The 15560-nt window shown below is 35.8% G+C and overlaps 1 protein-coding gene across 1 annotated transcript; it reads left to right on the forward strand.

The window, feature by feature from the left end:
• Window positions 1–323: 323 nt before the first annotated feature.
• On the forward strand, window positions 324–3638 carry LOC116202891 (OBERON-like protein). The gene is made up of 3 exons (XM_031534526.1): window positions 324–479; window positions 1386–2544; window positions 2727–3638. Exons 2-3 carry the CDS (start codon window positions 1407–1409, stop codon window positions 3320–3322), a joined length of 1734 nt encoding a protein of 577 aa, XP_031390386.1. The 5' UTR covers window positions 324–479; window positions 1386–1406; the 3' UTR covers window positions 3323–3638.
• The last annotated feature ends 11922 nt before the right edge of the window (window positions 3639–15560 follow it).

Consider the following 15560-nt stretch of genomic DNA (forward strand, 5'->3'; position numbering starts at 1 on the left):
GTTGAAAATTTTCTTTCTTTGCAAATTTTATTAATGGGTTAAAGAATCGTTATATTAGTAAGAAATTTTTTGAAATATTTTGTTAAAATAAACAAGTTTGGAAAGAGTTTTGAGACTTTTCACCAGTTCCTCATTTTCAATTAAGATGAAAATTGTATAATTACCTGAGGAAAAAAAAAAAAAAAAAAAAGGAACGAAAGGAGCTCGTTTTGCTTTGGTCAGAGAGTTGACCAGTTTGACCTCCCACAGACACTGCGAACGGGACGAACATGACAGGTCAGCACGCGGAGAAACAGGACAGTACGACCGCGGAGGAAAAACGTGCCCAGCCGGTCAACTCCAGGAGTCACCGGCTCAGCCGGTTGTTCGGCGTTGAAAAAGGAAAGAACGAAGAAGAATCTGAACGCCCACCGCCGTCTTCCCGACCCTCATCTCACTCCGCTCCGGCCCACTGCTTCGTCTCCGATCGGTCCCCCCCGGTAAGACTCTCTGTGCCCTACCCCATCCCTCCGAGTCGGGTTCGAAATTCTTGCTGGGTTCGTTCTTTTGTCGTTCTTGATGCCGTCTCTTGTTTTGATTCTTCGTGAACGGCATTCGTCGTTCGTTTGTTTGTCATAGCCGAGTCTGGTCGGGGCCTGGTCGAAGGATCCGCGTGCCACAGGTAGGTATTGCTTGAATCTCGTCTTTGATCCCTTGATTTCTTCAAGATTTCAGCTTTTTCCAGCTGAGGAACGATAGAAATCCAGGCTGTCTTCCTCTTTGACTTTCTTGCATTGTCTTGTGAAATGGAAGCCTCCAATCTGATTGTCGACATGTCTGATTGAGAGTTCAATCAGTAGTTGATTTGTTAAAGTTCTCATCTTTCAGTGCTTTTCCCCGGTGGTTTTAGGGAGGATTAATTCGTTTCAGTTGCTTTTGATCTGTTCAGTTGGTGACCTAGGTTTAGATTCTGCTCTTGGCTAGCCATCGATTTTGTTTCCAGAAATTTCAGCACGTTGGATATCAGCTGCGTCAATTGTCCGCTGCTTAGTTGTATAACATCTGTTTCCTTGCTCGGTCATGATTTGTCGACTGTAGGTCTGGGCCGGTTTTGAAATCTTTGAGTTTGCATTAGCTTATTGTTCTTTTCGAGTTTTACCTTCGAGAGAGTAATGGAAATAAGCTGGCTGATCTATAACAAGGACAGTTCGGGAATAAGTCTTGCTTGATCATCTTAGTTGGGGAACGTTATATGTGGTATTCCCAGTTTGTAATTGATTTCTTCTAATACAAAAACTTCAGCTTGCTTCTGCATCAGTTTCTCTGCTTTTTCCTTTACTAATCGGTGCTCCATCTGCTTGGGAAACTTAAGTAATTGGTTTCCTATATTCTGGTTTTTGTTTCAGGGTTATTAGCTCGATCATTTAATGGGAACATCATCTGGTTCGAACATCCACCACCAATCTTCCTCAAGAATGCTACCTCCGCGTCAGCAATCCCGATCCGGGGGTCTCCAGACGTCTCTCTCCCTTGTTTCATCAGACCCCCACTTATCACCGGAAACACAGGATCCCCGAGCTAATCCTGATAATGTCCGTGATTCTCCCACCGAGAGTGCCAGCTCGAGGGAAACCTGGCCCACTTCCGATGCTCTTGCAGGGAAGAAGATAGAAAATGGGAAGTTAGACAATGATGCATTTGAGCAGTCAGTTGTCCGCAGAGTCTCTATCGCAGATAAGATATCCCTTCGAGACATAGTAAGGGAGAGAGTTGATCTTGTCGCCGAGAAGATGCACCGCCTGCCAGATGACTACCTTGACGAGCTGAAGAACATGCTCCGAGTCATCCTCGAAGGGAACGGTGGGTCCCAGCAGAGGGAGGAATACTTGAACTTACAGAAGCACGTTCAAAGTCGGCCAGATTTGACAGCGAAGACGTTAACTGGGGCCCATCGTGTGCAACTCGAGATCCTGGTTGCAATCAATACAGGAATTCAGGCCTTCCTGCACCCAAACATCAGCCTCTCTCAGACTTCCCTGATCGAGGTCTTTGTATACAAGAGGTGCCGAAACATTGCCTGCCAGAATCAGCTCCCGGCAGATGATTGTACCTGTGATATTTGCACAAACAGGAACGGTTTCTGCAACCTTTGCATGTGCGTGATATGCAATAAGTTTGATTTCGAGGTGAACACGTGCCGTTGGATCGGTTGTGACCTGTGCTCTCACTGGACCCACACCGACTGTGCAATTCGCGATGGGCAGATCTGTACTGGACCATCTGTTAAGATTGGCGCTGGCCCAACTGACATGCTCTTCAGGTGCAGAGCATGCAATAGAACATCGGAGCTGTTGGGCTGGGTAAAGGATGTTTTCCAGCATTGTGCTCCTGCATGGGACCGTGAGGCTCTTATTAGGGAGCTTGATTTTGCGAGTAGAATCTTTCGTGGAAGCGAGGACCCTAGAGGAAGACATCTTTTCTGGAAGTGCGAGGATCTTATTGAGAAAATGAAGGGTGGGCTTGCTGAATCAACAGCTTGCAGAGCAATACTGATGTTTTTCCAAGGTATCTCCTTGTCATACTCCCTAAACATCAAATAATTTTGGTTGGGCTTGTTTGGTAATGTCTCTGTTATATATATATATACATATATTTAAAGATAAATAAATCAAACATGCGAGAAACAGAAGACCAGAAATGTTAAAAGGATGATGATAATAATCGATTTCTGTGCCCTCTGAATTCAGAGATCGATGGTGACTCTCCGAGGAACTTGGAAAATGGGGAAGGTGGGCGACTTATAGCCCCGCAAGATGCATGCAACAGGATCGCTGAGGTGGTTCAGGAAGCAATCAGAAAGATGGAGATGGTGGCGGATGAGAAGATGAGGATGTTCAAGAAAGCAAGGATGGCCCTTGAGGCCTGTGATCGTGAACTCGAGGACAAGGCCCGGGAAGTAGCAGAGCTAAAATTGGACAGGCAAAAGAAGAAGATACAGGTCGAGGAGCTCGAGAAGATCGTGAGGCTTAAGGAGGCTGAGGCCGACATGTTCCAGCTCAAGGCCAACGAGGCCAAACGGGAGGCAGAGAGGCTGCAGAGGATTGCCCTGGCAAAGTCCGAGAAATCTGAGGAGGAGTATGCCAGCAGGTATCTGAAACTAAGGCTCAGCGAGGCCGAGGCGGAGAAGCAGTACTTGTTCGAGAAGATCAAACTCCAGGAAAGCTCAAGGGCAACTCAAAGCAGCGGGGGTGGGCCTGACTCCTCACAGCTCATGTACTCGAAGATGCAGGACATCCTCCAGAACATGTACAGCAGTTCCTCAAAAGATGGAAAACCAGTGTAGCGATCACCTGAAAGGTCATGTTGGTTGCAAAGGAGCCACAATCTATTCAGAACAGATGGCCGTACTAGACCGCCTATTCTGCTTATTCCTTAGCGACTAATGTGACCGGAAATGTTTGTTAGCATGTCATCTAATGTAGTTAGTCGTATGGAAGATGAAGACCTGTTAATTTCTTCTGAAACAGAATACCTCTGTAGATAAAGAGGAACAAGAAGCAGAAGCTGAGGTCGTGTTCGGACTATATTACATGCGTGTAGTGTTCATATATTCTTCGCGATTTCGATTCATTCAAACAAAAGCAATGCTCTTCAATCTCCCTTGTAATGTAAAGATTCCGAGGTGCATATTTCCCCCTGACAAATCCATACGTTCGGTGTGCAATATCTCGCCAGAAAATGTGTTAAGAGTATCATGCTAAAGAAAGCCGGCTCAACTGATTTGTTCGTCAAATCGAATTTGAATATAATCAAATCCGTTAGTTAAGGAGGAATTATTATATATCAAAGAGCTGGATAGATAAGGTGACATGCTCAAATTGTTTATATATGATCAAAGGAGTTGGTGAATCATTAATATTCAGAGATTCTTTTTTCTCGTGCTGCAATTATTTTTCTTCTCTCAAGCTGTGGTTTAGCTTCAAAATATTAACGTTCCTGGTTGGTCAAAGACGACATGCGTACGTACAGATTGTTTCATATGATCTGTAACAGAACATGCAAATTTCGAAATTGACAACTCACAAGGGCAGATCACTAACATTATGCTATTTATCATCAATCATTGTTTACTCTTGTTGTTTGGGTTATTAACAAAGTTTTTATATTCATCACAATCGAGTTTACTTTGTGATGAATTGTTTTCTAATGCTATTATCTTCTAACTCAGTTCGGCATCCTCGGATTGTTGAAATAGGATGATTGCCATAACCATGTGGGAGCAACGCAAGTTAAGACATCGACAAGACGTGTTAAACGTTGTACATATAAAATTAATCAATTCAAGTGATTTCAACATGGAAAGCTACTCGTCACATATTAAAATTATACACAAAAAACTTCCTTTTCTTTCTATTTGTCCTTTTGCTTAATAAATATAAGCAAATGAGAGGAACAAAACCCCAGAATGTTTGTGTTCTTCTACATTCAAATCTCCTTTCCTTTGTCCCTCCACAGAAACTTGACAAAAATATATATATATATATATATATCAATACTGTATATAGAAATATCAATTTTAATATTTTAAAAATATCTTTATACTTTCATGATTTTTCCTCGCATCTTTTCAGCTCGTGATTTTTTATCGCACATTTTCACTATATATATAAACATGATATTTCTATTCATTGCTCATTTTCGACATTTTATTACCTTGCATCTCTCTTAACCGAGTTAGCTTTCATCACATGTATGTTTGTTCTATTATTAATTCATAAATATTTAAAATTTTAAAATTTCGTTGTACTATATATTTGTTTTCAACGTCTGTTGTCCTAACAAGTTCATACATTTTTTTATCTCATCTCTATGAATCAAGTGGTTGTTTTCAAAATTTCTTGTTTTTCCAATTTTTGTTTCAAAATATACTCATATCCTTCGTAAATTTTTACTTTTCTTTTCATATATTTTACTTCCATACTTTTTTGTGTGCTTTGTTAGCTTGACTTTTTCTCATGCACTTTCAACTTTTTATTTAAATATCCATGGGGTCCACTTGATAAATTTTCATGTGCCATGTCTATAATGTTAGTGTCATGTTAGAAAAATCCTTTAAAATTGACAGGAAAGTGATGACAAGCTAGACATTATAAGAAACTCATAATTTGTAATTTTTTTCAATTAAAAAATTTCGTGCTACAAATAATAAAAAGGCCAAATTTTGATTTTTTTTTTTGGGTTACCAACCCTTGTAAATATTATTTACTATTTTTTATTTTATTTATTTATAAATTAAAGTAAGAACAGATTTCTGATTAGAAATAGCCACAAATCAATTCAAAAAAAGATACTATTCATTTACTTTTAGTTATATATTTCTTTTTTAAAAAAGTTTTCTTATATATTATGTCGTTCGAGTATTATATATTTTAACCTTATCAAATAAGATTTCACGTGCAACGATCGTGTAAATTTACTAATACTTATATATGTATTTGTTTCTCTATATATAATATAGTTATATTAAGCCTAAGAAGATATGCTCTATATAGAACACTCTACAAAAGAAATGCCTGCAAGATTTTATTGGAATTAAATATTCTATCAAAGTGGGCGCTGTTTGTAGTGTTTTGTGACACCTTTCAATTATATTGTATAATAATACTTAAAGAAAAGATACAAAGAGGCCTCCCCCCTTAATCAATTTTATCTTCGAAATCATTATTTGTATATATTCTTTTTTAAAAAAATTTCAGAGTGCCGAGAATCTTTTTCCCTTTTCCAACCCCACCAAGCAAACCACATGCCACACCTAATTCACTTTTTTGTTTTTGTTTTTTTAGGATAAAAAGAATTATAAGATTAACATTCGATCAATTTTGACCTTCTAAGTTTTAAAAGTGTTGAATTAGTCATACAGGTTTGCTTCATAAGGCAATTTTAGTGCATTTCGTGACTTATATGATCAAAAATGTCTTTCTTTTTTAAAACTTATAAGCTCACATTTGAATTGAAAGCCAACTTATATGACCAAAATTTATTTTTTCAAAACTTATATGACCGAAGTTGTCTTACGGAGCAAACGTATATGACTAATTCGATAGTTTTAAATATTATAAGACCAAAGTTGATTGAATACCAAACTTATAGGATCAAAAATATCTTTTTCTCTTTTTTTAGGACTAATTGAATTGCATCTACATAACAAATTTAAATCAAAATAAATAAGTAAACAAAGGCATATGATCCATTGCTTTGCATATTCTTTAGACATAGATCGATCATTACCAACTTTTTATATATACTAGACATGCATACCCTTACTATGCACGAAAATTTTAGTATATAATTAAAATAATAGAAAATCTGTCTTTTAATTAAAATTTATTTCAAGATAAGGCTCAATATTTCACAGTCAAGATATTTTTTATTATGTTATATTTTTAATGAAAGTTAATTGGATATAATGTGGCAAATATATATAAAAGGAAAAATCCTAAGAGAGTGGCTTTCGTACGAGGAGGAGAAAACGGAATAGAGAAGAGAATGAGAGTGGCAGAGTAAAAAAGGGAATCGTTTTTCGTGCACGTTTTACCACTATTGTTCTAATCTTATAGTTGTTATTAATCATGGAATATTTCACTAAAGAATTTTTAAGAAACTGAGAATTGCACTAAAAACTAAAAAGGACTTTTTCCGTTATAGTATTATTAGATAAATATAGATTTTCTCAAATTTGATTGAAATGATATTGATGATCATCTATTTCCAATTACTTAGATAAACATCTTTATCCTTGACATAAATCTCTTTCAAATTCTTCCGCTCATTTTTATGTTGAAATATTTTTAAGGGTTTTATTTAGTCTAATTTCTCTCTGTTTTACAGTCTTCGATTCACATAGGGTATTGTATTTTATTTTCTTTTTAGGGTAAATAGGTATTGTATATTTTCCTCTTCGACAATCTTCAGTAATATTTCTCCATGTATTACTCTTTGCAGTAGGCTTCTCCATGTATTACTTTCACTGTTGAAGTTTGTTAATCGTAAATCATTGATAAGGTGATTTTAATTAATCTCCTTTGTCCCTATAGGCTAGTAATTAACGAACTAGCTAGCAGCTCTAGCTCAACTCTTCCTATTTATGTAGCCATATTGCATTTCCAACACAAATAAACTCCTGAGGATATATGATATTTGGCTTAATATATTAATTTTGATTTTCCTATAATATATGTGTCATATTTGATAGGGAAATTCTTGGGTCCAGCGGCTGAATATTCAATCGTTACGCCCCGTATGAAATATTTTCGTACTATAAAAATAACGTTTCATACCAGAAGAATAGTATTTCATACAAAATAATCAATCGATTATATGTACATTTATGTTTTGTACGAAATATTTTCGTACCTGAAAAATAACATTTCATGCGAGGAAAATAATGTTTTACATGGGATCCCATATTAAGCCGTTGGATTCAAGAATCGCCCATTTCATGAGAACCAAAAGGGTCATCATGAAATAATTGGAACGATTTCCAAATAATTGAAGGGCTGTCATTCAACCCTATAAAGGGGTAAATTTTCTAGGTCTCTATTTCACAGCATATAGGAGTGACAAGTTGTAAGGACGAATCAAAAGTTGGAAATAAGATCTCGGGGCATCCTCAGCATTCCATTTTCCAGTTCAAAAGTCAACCATTACGAGAGGGTGTTCCTTTTCGAAAATTACAATTGTCTTTCCTTATTGACTAAAAATAATTTTATTTTTTTCAATGTATTAAATTCATAAATTTTATTTATAAAAAAAATTATTTTTTTAAATAAATAAATAATTTTCGTTGACTTTCGAACTTTTCGCTACCAAACATAGGAATGCAAAATGAAATTCACTTTCCTTCAAACAAATGGAGCCCTTGCTTGCATGTATTTTTGTTTGGCAGATTACAATCGCATGCTAGGAAAACTTTGATTAACGATTTCTTGAAACCCCGTGAATAGATACATCCTAGCAAAATCGCGAGTTAACTTTTATATGTGTTTATAGATAGAACTAGACATTGATATGTTGCAAAAGGAGGAGATATTTCAACGTACAAAAGACATGCATACTCGATATCACAATTGTCTTTAGTGAAGATTACATAAAATTACAATTTGTACCTTTTGTTGGGCCTTTTGTCTGAGTAATTTTTAAATATTTGCGGTACGTTTATATCACTACGATTCGATTTTTTCTGCCAAGACAAATCCAAAGGGTAATTGTACGATCTTAGCCGCACAAAATGCATTCGAAATTCTACTTTTTATGCCAATATTTTATTTTATATTTGATGGGAAAAAGTACATACACATATAGATATGTCGTTTCGAAGTCTACTTTCGATGATTTCTCCCGACTAGAAGGGCTTCTTGTGATCCAGCTTTGTAGCACTTATAATTATCGAATGGGAAGATTCATGACAATAATGGAACCAACGGGTGGGGCCGAGTGGAAATCATCCCCATCGTTGTCTACTGCATCGTTGATGGTGGCCCCGTGCGGGGATGAGAGAAGATCTCTCTCACACACACTTGCATGATTTGATCCCATTCACTTTCTCAGATTTGTTTTCTCCCAAGAAAAACCAAACACCCAAAAAAATGAAAAAAAGAAAGAAAAACAGAAATTTAGCTTGGAGATTCCAGTTATAAGAAAAGATTTTACACGATTCCGAGGCCGGACAGACTTTGAGAAAGTCTTATATGTAAGTACTACATAATGTGATACATGTCACAAGTTAATAAGAATTCTCTAATTTCTAATAAATTTTTAGAAATATCACAAAAAAAAATTTAGTATTTACGAAGATAGAGTTTTTAATAATATATCATGTGATACAATATCACGTAATATATTCGTTATACAAAATATTTTCTCGAAAGGACGATAGGAAGGGCTCTATCTGTTTCGATTCTTTCTTGTCCATCTTTTTTTTTTTTTTCCCTATCGATTCTTTTGTTGGAATAGGGAACGTGAAACAACGGTTCCTCCATCCAACGGTTTCAAGACCCTTTGGACCATCAGCACCGAGAGAAGATTGAAAGAGACAGTCAATCCTACTATAAAAAATAAGTTTCCAAAAAACTTTACATATCAGTTATAATATATAAAAGTGGACAAGTGATACGCGGATATATATATATATAAAAGTGGACAAGTGATACGCGGATGCAGAATGATTCACTTTTGTCTATTTGAGAATTTAAATTTTCATAAAAAAAATAGAGGACAAATATTATGAAGATTCCTGAAAAATAAAAGAGAAAAAAATTATCCATTAATGAATGGATATTACCCAATAGGGTCGACGGTTAAAGGGTGTAATTTCAATGGAAAAAAAGTCTTAGATTCAAGTCATCCAAGAATTTATGTAAGAGAATACTCTCTATTAGGTCACCTGTAATGTTTGTAACCAGACTTACGTGTCCCATGGATTTATTTGTCCCATGTGCTTACAATGTGTTCATTTAAGTCATGTAATTAGTCGGATAAAACCTGAACACCCTTATTATAAAAAATAATGAAATTAAGTATTCTTTTGGAAAGCAAAAAATTTCTCGATAAATTAAACAATTTAATTATTATATGAAAATTTCAAATAAATATTCAAGGAAAAATGAAAAAAATTTCATTTAGCAGAAAAATCTTATCTTTTAAAGAAATATTAACTTATTTTATAAATTTGAAAAGCTTTCACATATTAATTTTTTTTTCCCTTATACTTGCACGCTGCGCGAATCTGTGCCTAACTTTTTTATTAATTTTTTTATGAATATAATAATATTCGCCCCTAATTCGAAAACTTTACCTCCCCCATCTATAGAGTCGTCCCACTTGGACCCAAATCAAATCCTGGATACGTCCCTGCACATGGGATCGGAGGCTTTATAGGCTACGACAGGTCTCGAGGGCTTAACGGTAAATATAGCCCCGAGCAGCAACGAAGCCTATATAGACTTCAGAGCTAATGAAACGCAGGGAGGGAGGGCCAGAGTAGCCTACGGTCAGCTCCACGGCTGTCGCGTAGTAACGCGTCATTGTCTGTCTGATGACTTTCCTTTCCTCTACCTCTGTGTATCTTTCTTCGTCGTCCTGCCGCACGGTCAAACCGAAATGGTGTAAGAAGCGGGCCCCACGTGGGACGCTGATGACGTGTCGAGCTCCTGTCCGGTCCTCGGATTTTTTATTTTTTATTTATATAAATGCTGAGGGTAGAAATGGAAAAATCGAACTGGAATATGGTAATGGTATGGCATGGTAACGTGATTTGTCAGAGGAAGCAAGCTGTCATGGGCCCCACCGCATTCTGTCCACTTCTCCCCCATGACCCTCCTCGCCGTTGTGATCGCCGATTCTCCCCTTTGGCGGGTAACCAAAATAAAAAATAAAAAAAAATCTATATCTAGACTGAGCAAGTGCGACAAAAATGAAGTCATTTTCTTTGAATTACTTTCTCTATATATGCCAAACAAAATCAGACATTCGCGATTAAACTAGATATGTCGAATAGTTTTCAAAAACACGCATGACATATATACAGTAACACTCATGAGTTTAGTCAGTTCAATTGATCTTATATATCACTTTGAAAATGTCTAACCGTTATGTTTCTGAAATAAAGGAATCCTCATAATGCTCGCATTATTTTCTCGATTTTTGAATATTTTAAAATATAAAAAATACGTAATTAGATGGTCTCAAAACGTTATGATTGTTGAGTAGAATTTTTTAGATTTTTTAAAACAAGTTTATTAATCTATTAATTATATGATTATAGATTTGTGAAACCGATTATTATTTTCTCTATTTTTGAGCAATTTAAAAAAAAAAGATATTTTCATTTTAATTATTATTTTTTTAAACGTATAAATATAGATTTGTGAGAACCACCGTGATTTTTCAATTTTTTGATATTTTTTTGGAAAACGAAAATTTGTCTTTATTTTAAATATTTTTTGAACATATAACATAGATTTGTGGAATATGTCGTTATTTTCTCAATTTTTTATTTAAAAAACGAATTGTATTACTCTTTAAAGATATCGATAAAAATTTATTGAGCATATAATTATTTTCTCGATTTTTTGAACTTTTTAAAAAATAATAATATTTTGAAAATATCCAAATAAAACGAATCACGTAAGATCAGTTCACTCAAAAAAATCACGTAAAATCATGTTTGCATTTAAAAAATAAATCATATAATATTTTTCATAAAAATTATATTTATTTTTCAAAAAGCAAATCAATCATATATATATATATATTTTTATAGATATGGATATGATATGTTATGTATATTATATCATGTATGATACGTTATAAAATAGCGAAAGAATTGATTGATCTTGCTCTGAAAAATATTGCATTCACTAAACGCGCGTTCTTTAATTTTTAGCATGCATGTGAACCCTTCAACTTTGTACCTTTATTCACACATAAATTTTTGTAAAATTTTGGATTCTCTAATTAAATCTTGTTATATTCCATACAATTGATGGCTTTATGGTTAGTCGATAAAAAGACCTTCCTTTTATTGGGAGAGTTATTCTCGGTATATGACATGAATAGCTGAAGATGGAAAATCACATAAGATGATGACAGGGAAAAGTAAAGAAAGGTAAAAGTAAAGAAGAAGTCCCTTCTTCCCTTTTTTGCGTTGTTGATGACAGGAGGGTTTTGGAATGATTATTAGAACCCACAAAATTCAATGATGTGCTCCAACTTATATGGATTATTAACTGTGTGCAACCTTTTTTTGGCTCCACAAGCTTTCAACTGAAGCCCCCAACCCTTTTAAGCACCTTCCCATCAAGACCCATTTTCCCTATTCTATCCACTAAAAATATGGAGTTCTAATACATCAGTCCCATTGATTTTTTTTCCCTCGAAAATCAATGAATGCTCACTGATAATAAAAACGAGTACAAGGAGAAAATGTTCAAGGAAGTACATTACAAAGTTTGAAAAAACAGCAGATTCATCTAGATCTCTTTAAAGAAAGATACGAGTGATTAAAGCATATTAGATAATCATATATACAATTGTAGAGATCAATCCAGTTGTCATATTTCGTTCTCAACCTCTTACGACTAAACTCTATATGGATACCGGTGAAAACCGAGAAACAGAGCATAACACAATCCATATAGAGACTACTTCACATGGAAGCAGAGCCAAGAGGAGTCTTGATTATCTAGAACCCTCCACAGATCACACCTCTAGATCAATCAAACAACTAATTCCTTAACGGCTAATCCCAAGATATTCAAACCAACTCAGCTAGATTCCTATGATCGGTTTAAGCCAGTGACAGCCTAACTAATAAAAAACTAGCCAGACTATCAAATTAGATTACTTAGCTTCTTTGATCATTTCAAACCAACGAATATCATCAAGAAGTCGAAACCTGCAAAAACCAACAGAAAAAGCTAAGCCACAGTAGGTTGGATTTGTAGACGGTTGGTATGATCAACTGGCCTAGGAGTACAATCCTTTGTAATGGAGGGAGGGGATTCCATCGCGTGAATGAGGGCGGTTGTTCGCAGAGAAGAAGCCGTCATCTAAGAGGGGAGATAGTCGAACTGAGTCGGATAATCATGGGGTACGCCATTGTTATGCCTCGGGTCGAGGAGCTATCAGCCGATTGAGCGGTGGGCGGTGGATTATTGTTGGGTTGGGTCGGTTCTGTTATATCGAGTCATGGGAATTCAGGTCAGGTTGATTATGGGGCATCGCCCTTCGCCACAATCGCTAACAACCCGGAATTGAAGGCTGTTTATCATTTCACTCTTTGCTTGGAGAAGGTGAAGGGACGACCCCAACGGGGAATGAGAGACTACTCCATCGAGGGACACCTCTCCGTACCGTCGGAAACGAAGAGGAGGAGGAGGAGGAGGAGGAAGGCCGCTACGACCTTCGGGACTCCTTCAAATACATTCTTTGTTTCAGACAACCTTATACTCCGAGGATAGCCGGTGGTGAGGGGCTAAGGAGGTTGAGCCACTGCCTTGATCGTAACTAAGAATTCGCTTGGAATGTCTTCGTGAAGTTCGGCCATGGAATGCAACAGGCTATGGCAATGAAGCTCGATGACTGCGCCGTGGCGGAGCTCCGTGAAAGGGCGCCTTAACCCTAGCTAAGGCAATGAAGCTCGAGATGCCCTAATCGCGGCTAAGACGCCAATGCCGATAGCTCGGGTTGAGCTGCTAAGCGTCCTACCTCCCTATTTATCTAATGGGTGGAAAGAGTAAGGAGAAGAAGAGGAAAGGAGAGAAACCACTGAGAACGGAGACAACCGACAAATAGAGGGCATCGCCAACTTTTCGATCTCGGCAGAGGTGCAACCGGACGCACCTGACTGAAGCCGGACTCACTGGTGGAAGGGGCATTGTTTCAGGGTTTCTCTACGAAAGGGTGGAGAGATAGAGAGAGAATAGACGCTATTTTAGGATTTCTGAAACAGGCTGATTGATTTAGTACCATATGAAATCGCAACAATATACCAAATTATGCCATGATTATGCTCTCAAACATTATATGCAAAGATATTATTATCAATCGCATGATTGCACTGCATGTTTTTTCTCTTTCTCTTTTTTCTTTTTCTAGTTAAAAGTGAAATTGTCACGGCTAATAGGCTTATAGTGTAGCATAAAAACAAAGAGGGAAAATAAATTCTCCTAATGAGAATCGAGTCGGTAATAAATCCTTTTGCTTTTGTATTGGGTACGAGTTTTGTTGCATGAATAACCCTTCCTTTTAGCTTTGTCACGTGATGACCATAGATTGATATTGATGGGCATTGATTAGGCTCACAGATGAGGGCATAAGGCATCATCTCCGGTTTGTGTATATAGTAAAATCAAACATTAATCTAATTATTAAATAAGTGCTCGACTGCTTTGGCTGCTCTATGTGGCAGAGACTGCAGCTTTGCGCAGATGATGCAAAAATCAAATCTAATTCCACTGTACTGTCGAACCAAAAAATCAGATCTGTCTCCTGACCCTTGCCGTGGCCGGCATAGCATATCAAGATGTGAAAAATGATACAATTATTGCTTAATAATTCGATGAGTCTGCATCTTATGTCACGTACAGATGCTTGATCGATTAATGGTGTGCCTAATTCAATTGCTCACGAGTGACAGGCTGATCCACAAGAAGCAAGCCCGAGTAATTAAGAGAAAAACAAATAAATCATCGATGGATACCCCCAAGAAGCTCCCAGCAACAAGACTCATTTATTTATAATTAGTATCATATGTATTTATGTTGGGATCCAACAAAACGTACTTGGGAAATGCTGCCAAACCCTACTTGTCAATTTTTGCAATATACCAAGTCAAATAAAATCCAACTACCAAAGATTAAAATATACCCCCCACTAGCTAGCTCATGAACCTTCTGCTTCTCGTGCTGATCTCAACTGCACTGATCAGCTCAGAATTCTCGATCAGTTTCCGAACACTCTCCTTTAGTTTTATCTTGTTGTTGTAGTTAAGGTTAGGTTTAGTCCTTGTTGAATAAAGAAAGGTAGCTCTTTATTGTAGTCAAACTAGATAATCATGCTTTGTTATGAGTGAAACATATAGTAATCCAGATCTTATTAGACCCTTTAATCTTTTAATTTTATTTAAGTCACATTTTTACATTTTTAATATATTTATTATTATTGTATAAAATTAATATTTTAGTCAGTGGGTGAGGGATATAGCCGACATACATTGTCATTGATGCCCGCATCATCAACGTATATATTCCAATCATACTCCATCGGATGAACCTACCCATTGATCGGCGATCTTTTGCCGATTTTCTGCCCTATTTTGTTTCTAAATCAATTATCAATTAATCTCGGCTCAAAGTGAAACCCCATCATACTCCTCTCACTGTCCTTTTCTTTAATTTCTCAAGGAGAAAACTGTTAAATATATTTTAAAAGATTAACTTTACATCAAATTACACCTTAAAAAAATTTTATACCACGTAATTCTTTAATAGTTAAAAAATATATATGAGAATTCCCCTAATCAGTCTCCGTTAAAAAGGACAGAATCCTCTAAGTGACAAATTTTTTTAGGGTAAATTGCATCGGTGGTCCAAAATACGTTACAAATGTTTCATGATGGTTCAAAAAGTTTTTTTCGCTACATGATGGTATAAAATGTTTCAAAATTATTTCATGATGATACAAATCGTCAACTCGAGCTGACATCGTTAACATTTTGCTGACGTGGCGTGTCCTATGTGTCACTTTTGTTACATGGAACCAATCATAGTGCGCCACGTTATTTAAGACAAAATAAAATTTTAAAAAGTCCAAAAAATACAAAAAATAATTTTAAAAAATAAAAAATTTGAAAAAAAATTAAAAATATTTTAAAATTTTGAAAATTATTTTTAAAATTTTTAATTTTTTTTAATTTTTTTTAAATATAAAAATACAAAAAAAGAGTAAAATTTTGAAAAAATTAAAATTATTTTAAATTTTGAAAATTTGAAAATTAAAATTATTTTTAAAAAATTAATTTT

Source organism: Punica granatum, chromosome 4 (genome assembly GCF_007655135.1).
Source record: "Punica granatum isolate Tunisia-2019 chromosome 4, ASM765513v2, whole genome shotgun sequence".
NCBI classification, from domain to species: Eukaryota; Viridiplantae; Streptophyta; class Magnoliopsida; order Myrtales; family Lythraceae; genus Punica; species Punica granatum.